The sequence below is a fragment of the Actinia tenebrosa genome, unplaced genomic scaffold (assembly GCF_029948245.1).
Source record: "Actinia tenebrosa isolate PJP-AT-01 unplaced genomic scaffold, QUT_ActTen_1.0 PGA_scaffold14__42_contigs__length_11649687, whole genome shotgun sequence".
NCBI classification, from domain to species: Eukaryota; Metazoa; Cnidaria; class Anthozoa; order Actiniaria; family Actiniidae; genus Actinia; species Actinia tenebrosa.
Genome location: NW_028292574.1, coordinates 2249685 through 2267913, shown reverse-complemented (window position 1 = coordinate 2267913; position 18229 = coordinate 2249685). Strand labels below are relative to the sequence as shown.

Here is an 18229-nt window from a genome sequence, read left to right as displayed (position 1 = left end):
TTTTCTAAGGTTCATAGAAAAATACTACAGTACGACAAAAATGTATCTTTTAATTAAAAATCCATAGAGAGCTTTGCCAAGCGGGTTTCTGATGTAAATATATAACAAGATATTGTATTTATAATAAGTAAGTAAAGTGTAACATAAAGTACATGAGCAAACATCTTCCAACAGTGCTTTGCTTCTCGCATTTACAATACAATGTCTAACACGCCAATTTATAACACTCCCTTTTCCGAGTCTTCTTTGTTTTCTTCTTCTTTGGATCAAACCAAAGATACCAAGACCCGAATGCTTTATGGGTGAGTATGACTTGCTATTTAAGTAAGTATGTGTCAAAAAACTAGTAAACCGTTAGCTAGCTACTAACTTAATCCCTTAATTCATCAAATCCACGGGACAAGCTCGGCCGAGTGAGTGGAAATTATACATACTTACAATGTTAAATCTTTTTCAGTTTTGGATAACAAAAAAATAATTGTCAACGACCGCACAGCACTCTTGCTTCGGCCGCGTAGCGGCCTAATAGGGACGGGGATGGCCTAAAAAGGGTGGGTGTGGGGGTAGGGGGTGGGGGACAGGGGGTATGGGTCTTTTTTACAACAATTCTTAAACTGGTGTAAATAGTGAGATCGAAATGTGCTTTACATTTTTAAAGGCGTTGATATGTAATACTATCAGGAGACCCGCTGAGCATCAGACGTCCAGGTTCGTACATTAGATCAACTATGTAGGTCTTGGGAGGAAGGATCGGACCACCAGCCTAATAAACATCATTACAAAATAGTTCGACTTTTGTAGCGTTTTATGCATAGTAAGGTGCACAACACTCATCTAACATCAGCATGTAGCTGTATACTGAGCCTGATACCAACGCTACGCTGACAGAAGGGAATGGCTAACTCACAGATCAAACAATAAAAAAACTTTTGGGCTTAATCTTATTAAGCCAGGTCACAGATCCTGAAACATCGTCTTGCCTGATCAAAGTCAGGGCACGGAAATACGGAAAACCTGAAGAAAAACACTACTCGAATCAAGGGAGTGACCTAACAAATGCCGAGTCCAGGAATCGAACCCGAGAGGCGAGAGAACTACCGTTACTTCCTATCTAAATTTATAGAGTTACCTTGGAGTCTTCACAAAGCATGACTTCGTTCCAGGCCCTGTTGTATTCACCACGGATGAGGGAACAGCTAACAGCGATACGATCAGCAAGAGCCTGAATGCAGATATTGCTATTAGATTACAAAGATAATCGACTTGAGGGGTTCGAGGAGAGTATAACTAATGGGAAGGGGCACAAAATCTAAAGGAACTCCCTTGCCGGGTTACGGATCATAAATTACAACATTGTGCTGCAAGTTAGAAACGACATATTGTGTGTGCTATCTTACCACTCTTTTCACTGCTACGCGCTGATCGAGACAACAGTCGTAACAGGGATATAGGGAAATACGCTGCCGCCAATCAAAGAATATAAGGGTACCGACCAATTTATTTGATTGACGCAAGTGTATTGCCCAATTTCCCTGTCGCGACTGTTGTTTCGATCAGCGCGTAGCAATGAAAAGAGTGGTAACTCAACTTAGCATGTTAGCTGTAACTGGATCGATATATTACCTTGAACAATAAAGCCCTGTGGTAGAATATCCCTGTATGGATTCTACCAATAGGAATGATATTAGACTCCAGTTCAACTTTGATTTGACTGATCGGTAGCTCGTAGCTGAAGGATGAGAGTGCATCACGCTCTACTGGACCACCCATCTTATCACTGACAAACCTGGGAGAAAAAATCATTTTCCTATCAGCAAGAAACTTTCAATAATGATTGATATAAATACAATGACTGGGTGGTAGAACGTTTTACTTCAAGTAAACGTCCTTCCCCAAGCTTTTCCAAAGTCCAAAAGGAAGATTGGAGATGAACTCGTATTGCAAAGAATTGTGAGACAAGATTTAGGCTTCTTCCACATTCCCTAACATTTTTAATCTCACAATTTTAAGAATTATAAGTTTTATTTTTCTTAAGTCTTCAAGACGCCGAATAGACCTTATTCGTGCTGTGACAATGTTTTCCCAATTCAGCGTGATAAACCTCCAAAGGATTCACTCTCTTTTGTTGTTACTCTTGAAAAACTCATGAGTATCCCAAAGAATACGAAAGGAACAACGATGATAAGACTCGACCCACCTCGCAAGTGCAACAATTTGCTCGTGCGAACTGAGCAAAGGCTGTATAGTTGATTTAATCTCTTCAATGTATTCAAAGAAGGCAGGATCTGTTGGCGGTGTCCAGGTGGATGGTGCCTCTTGAGGTTCTTGTGGTTCAGGTGGAGCAGCTTCTTCCTCTTTTGCTTTCTGTTCTTCTCGCTCACGCATCAACCGACTCTTACTACAAGAAAGAATAATTCAATAATCCTGAGCTTGCCGGCCCTTTCATTCGATATACCTATTTGCTGTGCAGACACACTAACCGAGACCACTTGAACAAAATAAAGTAAAGTAAAACTAAACTTTAACCAATCAAGAGCAAGAAAAACCAGCATAAATTTGACCTCAATAACAATCTTTCATTATAAAATAAATTAAATAGTACGTAGTGATTGGTTGATAGCCATGCTTGCATGAGGATATGTAAACACAGTTGTGACGTCACAACTTTCGTGTTTTCCCGGTACAAGTTCAAAAATTAAAAATTTACAGTTTGTTTCGAGGAAAAACGCCCCCAAAAATGTATTTTGAAGACGAAGTTCCAAATTTTGACTTGTGTCAGGGCCACAGGCATAACCCTATGGTCTCATGCAGGTCTTTCTGACCGTAATATCATGACAATCTCTCGTTGGTCACCGCAAAGAGAATTCCCTCAGGAGCTACAACACACGTCCTTCGTCAGGACAGCTGCGGTTGTTCAGCGACGTGCTTTCTCATGATTTAAATGCACCGCCCGATAAAGAATACAAGTATTTCAAGGAAACAGTCAGCAGCTTCAAACTTTTTCCAGCGATAGCTCTTCAGTTCCACAAAATATCTTCTCGAGGCAAGACGAAACAATCAACTTCGCTGCCATGTTTTCTCGCTGTCAAATTGAGCAAAACCACGTTTCTTTCAACCAAGAATTTCATTCACAGTGACACTTGTTATCCACTTTTGATCACTTTCGTAAAGATAATCAATTCTGAAATATTTTATTAAGATTTCTATTCAATCTTTGGACATTTCTTTGTATTTTTTTAAAAGTTTTAGAATGATAAATGTTTAAAATACATAGCTAACGATTCTTTCACGCTTCACATTTGCCTCTTTGGCGTTTATTACACAAAATTTGATTGGCGAACGATCGAAGTTCGTGATGTATGGAGAATTTGTATTTTGATATGAGAATCAAATTCAAATAAAGACTAAGTCTCGGGTTTGTATAACTGTCTCGAATTCTCCCAACCTCCCCTCGTGTTGCTATCAGGCTATGTGAACACGGAAAAAGTTTTCTATTGCTTAATTCATGCTCATTCCCGCAGTTATTACGTCCATTTTGAAATCACAAGTGAAATCCTGCAATCTGATTGGTTTCCTGCAGCAGTGATTTCAGCCTAAATTGCACGACTTTGAGCTCTAAACTGCACGATTTTGCAAATCATCTGATATGAACCAATCACAAGAGAGACATGTAATTTTCTAGCCAATTATATTAAGGAATACATTTGAGTGTTGAGCTCGCCGCTTCTTGCCAAAAAAAAAAAAAAAGAGCCACGGCTTTTGATCCTATATGAATTCATTCATATATGAAAGTGTTGGTTTTCAAAATGAGAATCATTGCTCGATCAGTATAAACAAGTTCTCTTGACAGCATGTTTGAATCGACTTCTTATAGATTGTAAGTGATGTCGGTTTAACTGGAAAAAAACGTCTTTTTCAAAAAAGATTTCAAAATGGATATAATAAAGTGGTAATTGAACTTCGGGTCGTGCAATTTTGGGTCTGAAATCAAACGCGCGATTACAAAATCGCACGACCGCGTAGCGGGAAAAAATTGCACTCTACTCAGTTCAATTGCCATTATTTATTGTTAACATCTAAGTTTCTTTCTCATATATCATCGTTTTGTTTCTGGCCCCAGAAGTTTGACTTAATTGTGACTCATTTGCTTTCATTCTATGTCGTCAGGTGATTGGTTAACTTTCTTCTTTGATCTCGGTAAGTGTGTCCACAGAGAAAGAAATATAAAACAGATTTCCCCCCGCAGAATTGATAAAACCACGAAAAAAAATTAACCATACAGCCCCAGGCTAGACCTATAGTGATATAATAAAATAATGTCAATCTATAAACTAAATGTATACCTTATCAATTAACATAACTGGGGGTTAAGTCTTACCTTTTAAGGTTGGATTTGCTTCCCTTGGAGCCTGGCTTGTCAGGACTTGGTTTCTCAGGTTCCTTGACGACAAGAATAGGAGAAGAAACTTCCCTGGATAAACAAGACAAAACAAAAACGATCTCATTGTATTACCAGTTCTCCTCTGTCACTCTCACACAGGAAACCCATCTACTTACCTCTGTTGTTCCTTGGAGTTGATCAGGAGTATCGGTCGGTGTTCGTTCAATGGTTCTTTCGATAGTTCTTCGAGGGTAAGGAATTTGGCACCAACTTTCATCTGCCAATCACGAAAAAAATATATAATAAAGTATAATAAAAAAATATATAAATATATAAATAATAATAATATATATATAAAGTATAATAAAAAATGTTGTCAAAGAGCTAGACTATATCGTCATTAAATTTCTCTTGGGTTGGCATAGAGCAACTGATTTAGCATGTTAGCGAAAAATATCTTCGTACCAGTACTCTCGAGAGCCGTGAATGGTCAGGTACTGTATGCCTACATGTTTCACGCTCATGTGACACAGTATTTATTTTACCATTCTGAGGTTTATGGAAAAATGCATCGAATTGGAATTGCAGGGCATTGTAAGACATATTTTCAAAACAGCGTCTAATTCGTCCCGTAAAACAGTCCCATCGTGCATTGCAATGCCAACTTGACCCAATTTCCCCCTCATCCTCGGAATGGGTAGAAGTAATCAGTAAATACTTTAAAATTTCGTATTTGTGTTTTTCCATTGCGGTGGTCCGTTTTCAATCAAGAATGCCACGTTCATAACAAAACACTTGCATGGTCTATTATAAATCAAGGGATCGGCGATTGGAAGATAGGCATTAAACAAAGGAGATGGGTGTTTGTTCCGGTTACCCAAACAATCTGACCGAGGGGGAAAGGATTTTTTTGCTGACCATGACGGGGCGTTATACATGTCACCCTGTCCTACCTTACATACAAACACCCCCGCCCTATCAAGCGAAGGCCCTCTAAAGGCCATCTTAATCTTACCGGTCCAACATCGTAAAATCCGTCCTGAATAATGTTGCTTGGACTAAGAGATCCTGTAGTAGCGTACTTCGCTGGTAAATTACTGTCAAGCAAACATTCCATGGCAACTGAGGCAAACCCAGACTGACGAGTCGTAGACAAGGAAATTTCTCTTAGAACATCAAGACCACTGGGAAAAAATAGAACCTATGGTTAAATCCATTGCATCTTGTTATTCAATTGTACACCATTCATGGTGTACAACCCCCCTGAGGTATCGTTGCTATGTACCACAGGCTCAATAAATTAGCTCAGAAGTTAAAACTTTAATGGTGGAAAATCGATTAAAATCGTTTCAATTATTTACAGTCCTGTAAACAAAACAATATATTTGCAGCAATCCTTGAAGTACTAACAAATATTGTGTACAAAATTCATATAAATACATGAAAATCCGGATGTACTTCTATATGGATTGTTAAGTAGTTTACGGGACGAAACTTTAATTCCGCTGGAAAAACTGCTCCATCAGTGATTGGTGAAGATGAAGTGGAAGGAAGTTATTTTACACAGGTCTTACCCAAGTTGACAGATCTCTGTGGCGGTAGGCAGGTCGTTAGCACACTGTAATATTGCCCAGGATGCACTTCGTCTTACTTCATCATTATTGGACTGTAGTAACTCAACAAGTCGAGGAAGCCCTCCTTCTGCTCTCAACTAATATTACAAATATATGTTGACATTAGTACTAGCGCATACTTCAACAGATCTCAACCAATAACTTTTATATCATGACACAAGCGGAAAGTCAGCAAACGAGGGTAGAGGGGATGGGGTAAAGTGATCATTTTTCTCGTTCCTTCCTTTCTTCCTTTCATCTTTTCTTTGCTCTCTTTCCTTTCCTTTCGAATAGACCTCCTCGGCTCTGGAGCGCTCGAGCGTAATGTTGTTCCATTTCAGGCCACGTGTCATTCCTTTAAGAATAATTTTCTTTGAGTTGCATCCATATTCATGTGTCTTCTCATGTGCAACCGAGCGCAAACCTTAAACAAAGAAATGATACTCTAGGGAATGACACGTGGTCTGAAATGGGAAAACATTACGTCAGAGCCGAGGAGGTCTATTCCTTTCCTGGTCATTCATAAACTCTGTTGTTTTGACATAATAAATCCTACAACTTTGTTTCTAGTAGTTACCTCATTTCTTGAATCAGCATCGCCAACAAATGCCGCCACGGTAACGGCTACTTTACTCTGTACAACAGCAGCGCTATAACATAACGAGGCATTTAAAATATGATTTTGAAACCGCCAACATCTCGCATCCACAAATGCGTCATGAAGTTAATTGAAGTGTTTATCGAATCTCCCTTAAATAATGTTTTTATGAGTGATACGCAATCAAAAGAAAGCTAGTTTTGATAGTAACATATAAATCATGTATTGTGGGATTGTAGTTGGCTGCCGTTATTTAGTGACTCACTGTCTACGATGACAGATAATAATAATAAAAAAAAACCTAACACTAAAAGTTGACAGTGATGTCTTACTTTGACTGTAGGGCTTGTACCAAAGCAGGGACAACACCCCGCTGCTGAACTTCAGATCTCCAGGACTCTGATGAATGAAATCAAAATATGTGTTATAAGTCTCTATTAAGAAAAAAAGAGGAATTTATTATCGTATTTTCCTGATAGCTCTGCAGCAAAAATAATTACGAAACGAGCTAAAGAGCAGTTTTGTTTTGACTACGAAAAATTCGATGTCACGTATACGTGTATTGCCGCAAACGCCACGTACTGCGGGATTGTAATTGGCTGATTTTGTTCTTGCACAATATGACTGGTCTTTCACTGCAGTAATGTGACCTCGGCGTGCCCATCTCCACACCGTGTTCAAGCCGTGTTCGGGGTATCTTATTGGATAGAAACCGTAAATTCTTACGCAATATGTTATTTGTCAAGTGTATGCTTATCGTGTCAGGACTGCGTTCATGCCCCGAGTTTTTCACAGTCAAATGAAAACTGCACTATTAGAGGAATCCATGAAATACTATATTTATAAACGTACAATGTCAACTAAAACATTGGGTCAATTCTCGTTTAAGATTCCACAATTAATATTAAACATGGGTGCAATATCGTCCCTTAAAAAAAATTATGATAATACATTTTTATTCTTACTGATAACATATTTATTTGGTACCCTGTCAAATGTTCATAGAGTATGGGAAAATATGGCAAATTTAATCCCACAGTGGATTTTTTATTATTATAGGGAATTCTGATTGGTCCACTCACCATCAGAAGCCAGGTTAGTGAGGCACACTGCAGCATTTGATTGGATGAGTGATTTAGGATCCGTGAGCATCGCGATCAGAGGTTCTATGCCGCCCTTCTCGACAACATCACTGTCATGAAACAAAAGTAGAGTTATATATTGGAGTAGCTGGACAGAAAAAAAGACCTCTTTTAGCTTTAGCGTAATTTTTTCCCTTTCAGACCACTTGTCATTTCCTTGAGAATAGATTATTTGTTTGAGTTGTATCCATATTCATGTGTCTTCTCATGCGCAATCGTCAAACAAAGGAATAATACTCTAGGGAATGACATGTGGTCTGAAAAGTGAATGGGCAGCACCACCCAATAGTTCCATTCACAGTTCCCTGCGCGCTCTTTATTAAATGGTAGCCGTGCCTTTGCTTCGAAGCGAGATGAACGGTGGGCTTGCAATGACAGAGACATGACTGTCCAAGGGTGTAAAAAACGTTCTCTATCATTTCAAGCGCACCGTTCTTCGTGCAAAGACATGGCAATCTTTCAAGATAGTGCAGGGAACTGTGCAAGGGACTATTAAACATGTAGCTATGTCAGAGAGCTGCATTAATTGAATAGATAAGTATAGCACGTAATTATTAATACTGAGATCGAAAAACCTGCAGTTTGGTGGGTTTGAGGTGGTGAGATTGGCCAGAGCAAGAGTACCAGCTTCTCGTACATCAGGGGATTCACTGTTAAGCAAGTTGATGATTGGTTGAATACCCTCTAGAATAAATTGCATACACAAACGATTAATTTGCAAGATTGGACAAGATTGATAATGACATCGTAAATTGGCAAGACCGATATTGATGGTTTTCAACCATTCCCAAGAGAATTAAATAACAAAAGACACGGAAGCCATGTTGGAGGATACAACAAAAGAATTTATTGACAATTCTTTTGTTAAGTTTTTCCAACATGGCCGCCGTGAAAACCATCAATAACGTAGACCAGAGATTTCAACGTAACCATAGATCATTTCACTGATGTGTCGGCCATCTTAAATTATGCGAAGTCAATGTGGCAAACAAATTATAAAGCATAGAATGCCCTATTCAAATAATTCCAAGTCTTATTATTTCGCATATTGTTTCAACTGCCTGCACATTCAATTGCTTTTTAGATGCGCTTCTCATTGAAAAGCGTAAAGTTATGTAAAAAGACACCCTTACAGCCGTACAGTCTATAATTTTTCCAATAGTTGTCCCCTTGATATCCCATAATGTTTTAATTAAAATAAAACAATAGAATTCAAGAATTCAAGAGTGAGGTGAAAAACTTGGATCTCTTCCAATAGTTGTCCCCTTGATATCCTATAATGTTTTAATTAAAATAAAACAATAGAATTCAAGAATTCAAGAGTGAGGTGAAAAACCTGGATCATGGTAACAAAAATAATCTTGGCCCTATGGCTCAATAGCACTCTTACGGCGTCTTACCTAGTTTACCAATGGTGTCTCTACTGCTGAGGTTTTCTGACATGACAGCCAAGGCCATGGCAAGGGATGTCTGTATTCCAGGATTCTATAGTTACAATTGTATATATAAAAATGTTACTTTTGATAGATTTAATCTTGACACGAGTTTAGTATGCATGGGATCAAAGCGTAAGGGCAAAGCGCATTTCTCTCCACCGAGCAAAGATCTGGGTTTGAAAATAATAATAAGACCTAACTGTGATGAAGGCAGCTAAAAGAGCGAAGATATATTATAACGAACTACAATAATCTACTCACATCTGTAGGCAGTAGGGTAATTAAAGTTTTTTCACATTCTTGTTCATGAAGGATTTTCCTGTTTTCAACTGAAATAATCATTATAAAAATTATAAGTGTGGAAATAGGTAGAAAAATACGTTAATTTTTAGTTTCGTAGCATGAACACAGGCATTTCTTTTGCTCTTTATTTATTTCCTTCTCTATTTTTGTTTTTTCGGTTGGGGGGGGGGGGGCATAATAAATATATATTTAGGCCGTGTAGTATTCGTTTAAAATATAGTAAAACTGGGCATACTAGAATCTTAACTCACCGTTTTTAGCTGCCAGAGCAATGGCTTTAGCCTGTAAAAGAGAGCATTAGTTGACGGTAAGTACGAGCCCTTATTATCAGATTACATCCTCGTCATGTCGGCGCACGAGGCTAAAAACGTCAAAATATCTGAAATTGACCTGAAGGTCCGAGTACTGGGGACAGCGGTTGCGAGCAAGGAACAAGAATCAGGTCGTGCCTTTCGACCCTAGCAAGCGACAGCCGATTCAATCCATTATGTGAACACGAAGCCATGTTCCCAGTTAATGGAATAAAATTCTTCCGTGTACCGCTGAACGGGATTGTTCAAAGCGTAAGTAGCCTTCCTATATTGATTCATAGTTTTGCTTGCTGGAATAGTTGCGACGTTTTTCGAAAAGATTGTTGCAAACATCGTTGGACATAGTAGTCTCCAACAACGCTGCAAGAATCGATCGTGTATTCGAGCCTTGAAGCTGCACATTAGTAGCAACAGTAGTGATAATAGCAAGGCAGTAGAAAACAACATCCATGAACAGAAGACGCACTATCGTGTCACAGAATCAAGCAGAACAATTAGATGAACAAGACACTTACCGCATGTTGTTGTACTTCAGGGATCTGCGATTCAGCTACAAATGCTAGGAACTTTTGTAAGGCTCCAGACGTCTGGATGACCTGGAGAATAGTTGTGTGTTACAATCAATCTTGGTTTGGTAAACCAACTTGGCCAGTAAGGGCAAGAGAAAGTATTGGTATTGCTAAGTTGAGATCTGATATAAAGCGTTGGTATCCGATTGGCATGTAATCTCAACACTCCCCATTAAGGTCCCAACCCCTTCCTAAAGAAAATGGTACAATAAAGACCTTGTATCATCACGTGATGGCAGCCATGACAGGAGGTAGGGACCATTAAGCGTGGTCTAAACTGATTTAAATTTTTTTAAATCATTTTCCCAGGGGAAACGACTCTACTGATATGCCTACTGTCAAGGTTCATGATGATAATGAGCCTCTCATTAGCCACAGATTTTTATTAAGGACATTCATGGGCAAAGGAACCCATCAGATTTGTATAAACTGTTGCATAATGCAATTTGATTTTTGTTTTGGTTATCAAAACATAGGGATGACGTCATCACGATGAGCGCGCGCGTGCTTTATGTATGCGTAGATAGAATGCGCGCGAACGATGTCCCGGCCATAAACGTCTTTAAAGTCGCGATTACATGGAGCAATTTTCTCTGCACCGTGCAAACATTCGTGCAACTTGTTTAGTAATGATACTGCGAGAAGTTGCAGCAATTGTTGCAAAAAGTAGAATTCGCTTCCACTTTTGGCAATGATTGCGTCTCCGTTGCACCAAACAAACAAACAAAAAAACAAAAAACACAACAACAACAACAAAAAAAAACACACACACACACACACACACACACGCACACCAAACAATCAAGGAAGGCTTTACTTAGTCTGTCGTAGTCATTTGGGTTAAAACGATAAATTGGAATTCAGCTAAAGCAGTTCTTGAGTGACCCCCTCCCGAGAAAAAAGCCACGATAGTTATGCACACTTTTAGAATGAATAACTGGATAGTATAATAAGTGATTTTCAATGCACGGAATTATGACATCAAGCTATGCCACATACAGACCTGCATGCTTTCTACGTCTTGTAAGCAGTTAGTCAGCACTTGTAAGGCATGGACGTGAAGATCATCGAACTCCTGAAACAGATACTTGATTACATTTACGGTAAATGGCAACTTGTGTGTGTCCTTCTGCGACCAAAATCAATATACTTTTCAAATAAAATAACATTAATATTCAATATAGATTACCTTATTTCCCACAAAGTCCACCAGTTTTTCAAGTCCCTCAAGCTCTCGAAGAGCGCTCCTATTCTCAGCTGAGAAGAAAATAAACCAATTGAATAAACGACAGATAAACGGTGGTAACGCAGGTGATACTGCAAAACAGGAAGACAGTCATTTTTCATTTGCTTTAGAATTAGCTATTAAGAAAACTTTTTTTCTTGCTAGATATTCAAGAGCTCCAGGCCTTTCTTTTCTTTTTTTTTGGGGGGGGGGGGGTGCTCTGTAAAGAAACTAAAACAGCGATACAGCAAGAATGGAAAGGGAAACAAAAGACTAGAAAACACTTTTTTTTTCTCAAACTCTCGTTGCTGTGCTGTGCGCAACAGATTCAGAATCACGTGACCTCTACAGCACAACAATATTGATGGTTTTCAACCATTACTAAGAGAATTAAATAACAAAAGACACGGCGGCCATGTTGGAGGATATAACAAAAGAATTCATTGACAATTGTTTTGTTAAGTTCCTCCAACATGGTCGCCATGAAAACCATCAATAATCCATTAGCTCGACCAAGAGTTTTCAAGATAGTTTGTCTAGTATTTATGCTATATAAGGAAAAGGATCTTTGACAGGTGTTTATTGATGATTAATGATTAATTGTCAAAGACATTCCCTCATTTGATTTTATTCGTCAGACCCTTGAACCTTTTCTTATTCCCCGCATCTATTTAGCTTCATTAAGGAACATAAAGGGCTTTAGATGCTGTCTTTGTCTTTGAAAACGGTATATTCCACTTCTAGTCCACGACAAAGGGACGGAGGAGGGGAATTAAGAATGATTAAAACGTGCTTTTACCTTCCAAAGTGATTTGTGTCAAACTTTCTAAAGCCAGTTGCTGTATGATGGCATACTCTGAACTTAACATGCTAAGCAATGAAGGTATCCCTAAAACAAAAAAGGCAAAGCGGAATGCAAGGTTACTGCTTGCAGACCATGAGTAGTAAAAAGTAATGACCCTTCTGTTTTTGATAATGTTAAAGATTGGATACAAAATACCTGACTCGTACCCAGTCGTCACTCACACTTTTTTAATGGGCGCGGTGGCTTTCTTCCATTCTTCCCTTGATGCACCGCGAACTCACTAAATCCTTCCCTTCAACCATAGCGTGAGATCAAGAGAAGCCACTGGGTACGAGAGAGACGTTTTATAGGACGGTTTATTTTACTGCCAAACTTTCGGCCATTGAATGTTAAAAATAGTGTATAATTTTAAAAACTTAATTCAGTGTATCGTAAATGTCCTATAAAAAGGTAATAAAATAATCTATTCCACCTTGCCTCTTCTCGTTCCTGTTCCCATTCCAATTCCTCCAGTTCCCAATATCCTTCTCTTATTTTTCTCTCCATGCCCTGCTCTTCTTCCCCTCTCAGTGTCCTATCCCTCCTCTAAATCCACCGCTCTCTTAATACAACACGTTAGCATTTCCCTCACCATTGAGTTCCCTGATTGCAGACCTGCTGTGGTAGTCTTGGACAAGGTGACAAATGGATTCAACAGAATTTTTCTGCAGAACAAATTTTAAATAACATGAATCAGTATTATATAAAATCCAAAAATATGACATGGCTTGGAGAAAATTGACAGCAGAGTTTAAGAATATGAAGTAAAGTGTACTAATAATATCCTTACCTGTACATCACAGTCAGGTGATGAAAGGAGTTTGATAAGAGGTTCCAATCCACCCTGCTCAAATATCTCTATTTTACTAGAGAAATCAGCTGAAAAAGAAGATGGTAATGAGCTCCTGATAACAATTCTGTTCTTGCACACTGTCGGTTAATTAATTACGTCCACTGGATGAAAGTGCATACTGACAGTACAGTGTTGCACTTTGTTCAACAATAGAATTCAAATCAGAGTCAGTACTTACCTGACATGTTAGCAAGAGCTAGGCTTGCAAATTCATGACAAAGAACATCCTCTATATAGCAAGAATACACATATTCTGTTATTTTTCAGAATTCAGGTTGACTCAAACAGGGTGATTTTTTATCAATGTTGTGTTTAGTGCCATCCAATGTTACTGATCTATCCAGCTGAACCCATCCCTCCATCCACCCAACCACCTAGCCATCCATCCCATTTGTCCATTTTGTATATATATTGTTCATCATAAGTCTCCAACCATCTATTTATCATCCTTTTCATCCCTCCTAACCATCCATCTAGTTATTCGTCCATCTACCCATTTATTCATCCATCCATCCATCATCTATCAATCCCACCCATCCATCCATCCATTCTGTCCTTTATCTCTCTATCTATCTTGCCAATATATCTTGTATTTCTCCAGTCATCACCCACCCTATCCACTAATTATATCTATCTAATATAATATCCATCCATCTATATTTAGGCATCCTTTCACTCAATATATGATCCATTCATTCATTCACTCACACATTACCTTCAGGTCCAAGGAGAGAAACAAGAGATGAGACACTTGACATTTTTCTCAGTTCTCTGTGAATAGTTACTAAAATGAAAAGAAAATGAGCAATATCAATGACACCTTGAATCATATACATATATATTTCAATACAATTAAGCTAGGACATTTGCATGATGGCATAATTTGACTCTTCATGAATTTTCTTTCTTTTTGATGATGCTAATTAACTGAACGAAAGAAAGTGTGCAAGGGAGTCTGGTAGTAGAGGTAAATGACACCATCATGCAAACTTCCAATCATTGGTTTTTTCTTGATGTTCAACAATCCCAAGTAGTGATGATATAAGAAATAAATGGTCTGATTTTCTTTAAAGCAATTCACTATTTTTTTAGTGTGTTTACCATTATGAGATAAAGTCCCAAGACACATTGCAGCATTTCTTTTGACCACTTTATCCTCAGAACCAATCAGACGTAAGAGTGGGTCAAGGGCACCAAGTGTCATCAGCAGTTGTCTGTTTTCATCACCTGTGTATTAAATGCCAAGACAAACTATAAGTTACCTACAAATAGCTATAATAATGCCTCGAAAGCACTGTCGCAATATTTAAGTCTTGCAGTAAAATAAATTGTAATAAAGCATGTTAGTTGTGCCAGAACAAAAAACATAACAGCAGGACAAATCAATCACAGCATGAGAGTAAAATAACAGTTATCTTGCAATGAAAAAAATATTTTATAAATGCCGATCCAGCTAAAGAATAGAAAAGGAGACTCTGGGGGAGGGGGGGGGGGGGTACTCCCATACATGGACTATAGGGGGATGATCCGCTGAACAGGGTATGGTTTTTCGAGCTTCTTGTCATAAAAAGGGTATGCAATGTCACTCATATTCCAAGTTCTTCCTGAGTTTCCTGTCATATTCAGGGTTTCTACTTTCGTATTGACTGAAACTGATTATTATGGTCGTCAAAAAAAAAACAATATGGGAGATGACATGATGATTGAAACAGGAACTCAGTGCAATTTAATTATATCTTTTGTCATAAACAGGGTCTACAATTTTGAGTTTTTTTGTCATAAACAGGGTACCGCTTTCAGAATTCCAGCGGAACACCCCTACCCAAATCCTGGAGTAGTACCCCCCCCCCCCCCATCCCCGGGAGGAGACTCTGCCAGCAGGAGATTAGGAAATGAGAAAAGGACATGCACAAGTAATATTTGAGACTAGCACAAGCCATAACCATTATTTTTGCTAAAACAACAAACATGAAATGTTATTTAAATTGTACAAAATTATAAATCATAATAAGGAAATTAGGACTTACATTTTTGGGAAAATTTATACAAGGCTTCACAGGCAAGTTGCTGAATGTTTTCTTCGGGAGAGTCGAGCATCAACACAACTGTGTGAGGCTTTTTGCTTACAAGTTCCAGTGCATCAAACTTTAAAAAAATTCAAAAATATGAATTAACATTTTGTGCATTCATTTCCTGTTTTTAGATGATGAACAAAATTAATACATAAATACAGTAGCTACATAGATTCTTTGTGGGTTTCCTGTATGGATAGGTTACTACGAGTATGCATTTACAACAGACTTTTTGTATGAGTCAGTGAAACATATGGTACTGACTTACAGCACATACATGGCACAATATGTGCTACAATAAGAATGAAAATGGTCCAATGAATGTCTTTGCCCGATCCTTCGCAATTTATTTAATGGTATGGTAGGATGCGCTAAGACCACAAATTTGCTGATTGTACCCCACTCATAAGAAAACTGCTCTAAAACATAATACTTTGTATAAAAAAAGCCATTTCCACTATAAATCTTTACTTGAATCTTCATATGTATCAGTGATGCAAAGGTTAATGGACACACTGTAATTGAATGATTTTGAAAAATTGGTTTAGGTAGATAGAAAAGAGCAGGTAATCTATGTTATACACGATCCACTCTAGTTTACTGCAAAATAGGAAGTCTTTTAGCATCATCAGAAGCGCATGTAAACTCAAATCATCCTCAATTCTCTAGTAAAGTAAGTGAGTTACTTAATGACAAATTACCATCCATTCTCCTTTCGGACTACCAGAAAAGAACAGTTTATCAATGGACATTGTGGAATCGAATCTCTTAAGCAAGTCCAACTAACATTTCCCACTTCCCATAATATCAACCATTTATCGATAATTGTTGTTATTTATTAATTAATCTAATTACTCATTAAGCTAACTGGTCTGACAGTAATTATTTTTGAACTACCTGAAAGACTGGCCTTAAACTCGAAAGAATCGCATACAGATGGAATCTTAAAGGATTGATAAATGGAAAAGCTTAAAAATAGTTTATTTAAGCATAAAAATTAAATGAATATAGAAACTAGACAGGAAAATGAGCTATAAAACTTTCATTCATAGCTCAACCGCTCCATGTTTACGTTAAAATTTCAAGATAAAATGACCAATTTACCTCGTCTTTTGGAGGAGCTTCAGGCTCTTTCGTCTTCTTCTTCCCCATTTTGGACCTTTTGCTGTGTTTTAAGTCTTTTCAAAAACTCACAAGGGGTTAAGGAAGCGGGAAAAAGCTAAATTTTCCTTATAGAAATACCAATCACTTTCTTCTGTATTTGTCAGCCATTTTGAAAACTTTTCATTACCATGACAACGAACAGAATTGAGTTCGGGTTTCTACCACAGGAAACCCATAACTTTGCGCTAGCGAGCCGACCTCCTCAGATGCCGATACCATAAAATCACAGGGAGCCCAATTTAGATGAAAGTGAATAATGAAAATTAACCGTAAAAAAAAATTAAATAATTAAATTTTTTTTAAATACGAGATCAAGATAATGTCCTCCGTAATGCGAAAGAGTAAAAAGATCAATAAAAAATGCAGTAGAACATTTTTTTTCGCGCGCGCCTTAGTTTTCCTATATAATTTCCCTATGGTATCTGATGTTGATCTTGTGTCTCTTGTGTATATATACTCTGACAAGGGAGGAAACTTCGGTCGCCATATTTGAACAAACAACTCACTTTGAACCACGATTTCATCGTCTTTTTAGCCACGAAACTCTACAAAAAACTTGATCAAAATGATCTTTTCAAATATGGCGGCTGCATTTTTTTATTGATTTTTTTTTTTTTTACTCTTTCGCATTACGGAGGACATTATCTTGATCTCGAATTTAAAAAATCATTAATTATTTAAATTTTCCGATTCTATTTTCACCATTCACTTTAATCTAAATTGGGCTCCCTGTGCATAAAGTATCTGCTGAGGCTAGATCCTAAACGTTTAATGCAAAAAATGGAAGACTTCCGATCCGCTAATGGAATTGCAATCAAGGCATTTTGGGACGAGTGAAAGAAAATTGCAGAGAAGTAATTAAGGGAGTTAGAGGATGGAAAAGAAATAAAAGGGGGGGGGGGGGGGGGGAAACAACATCAACTGACCGGAAAAAAGACCAACGACAAAGATTCAGATTCAGATTTAGAATCTATTTATTTCTTATTCCCCCTTTTCTCCTAGCCGCTTTCAAGGGAGTACGACAGTTATTCGTAATTTAATTATTTCAATGATTCCAGTGACACAAGAGTGAACCACAGTGCATACAACGCTCACCGCGCGAGGGCCAATTCAAAAAGATACTTTGAAAAGGCATTGAAGAATATTATTTTTGTATTTTTTTTTCAGTTTTAGCCTGAAATCACAAGATTAACCGAAACTAGTTACAAATAATAAGCAATTGAAATACATATTGAAATATGAATCTTCATTTTCCTTCCGATCCACAGTACCTTCTTGATTTGACCCCCTACTTTAGCCAGCAAATTGTTTACACGTTCGAGTGTATCCATGTTGCCTACTGCACATTTTTTAGCGCGCTTCAGGCTGCGTAGCTATCGTGGGGAGGGAAACGTTGCGTGTCAGACACGAAGAACGTCTACCGGCGTAGGATGGAGGCTACATGCTGCGCATCACGAACCACTTGTCTGTAGCTCTTTCTGTTTTTTTCAAATTAAACTTTTAAATTGAAAGTAGCGTATATCCACGAGATAGTCTCATTAGCATAGTAAACGTTTCATTTGAATCCTAGAACTCAATCGTTTACGTTCTTCACGGCCCTGTTAGGTTTTTAGCATTTTGGCCACTAAAAAGTGAAGATGACAGATTATTTGTTTTCCTTTCAAAATATAATAAACTGTCTTTACAGTGCTGGACGCGCCTAACCGTGGCCACCGAAC

At 38.0% G+C, this 18229-nt stretch overlaps 1 protein-coding gene across 1 annotated transcript; it reads right to left on the bottom strand.

Moving 5' to 3' along the window:
* Window positions 1–32: 32 nt before the first annotated feature.
* On the bottom strand, window positions 33–16607 carry LOC116299264 (armadillo repeat-containing protein 3). Its single transcript, XM_031707894.2, has 26 exons — window positions 16452–16607; window positions 15303–15420; window positions 14377–14502; window positions 13991–14059; window positions 13454–13504; window positions 13213–13301; window positions 13015–13087; window positions 12378–12467; window positions 11543–11610; window positions 11357–11428; window positions 10300–10380; window positions 9725–9755; window positions 9432–9499; window positions 9135–9219; window positions 8310–8418; window positions 7675–7784; window positions 6925–6991; window positions 6572–6644; window positions 5956–6092; window positions 5397–5565; window positions 4558–4658; window positions 4379–4471; window positions 2198–2398; window positions 1624–1786; window positions 1130–1222; window positions 33–763 (listed from the first exon to the last, which is right to left on the bottom strand). The coding sequence occupies exons 1-26, from the start codon at window positions 16497–16499 to the stop codon at window positions 653–655; spliced, it is 2496 nt and encodes an 831-aa protein (XP_031563754.2). The 5' UTR covers window positions 16500–16607; the 3' UTR covers window positions 33–652.
* Between the last annotated feature and the right edge of the window lie 1622 nt (window positions 16608–18229).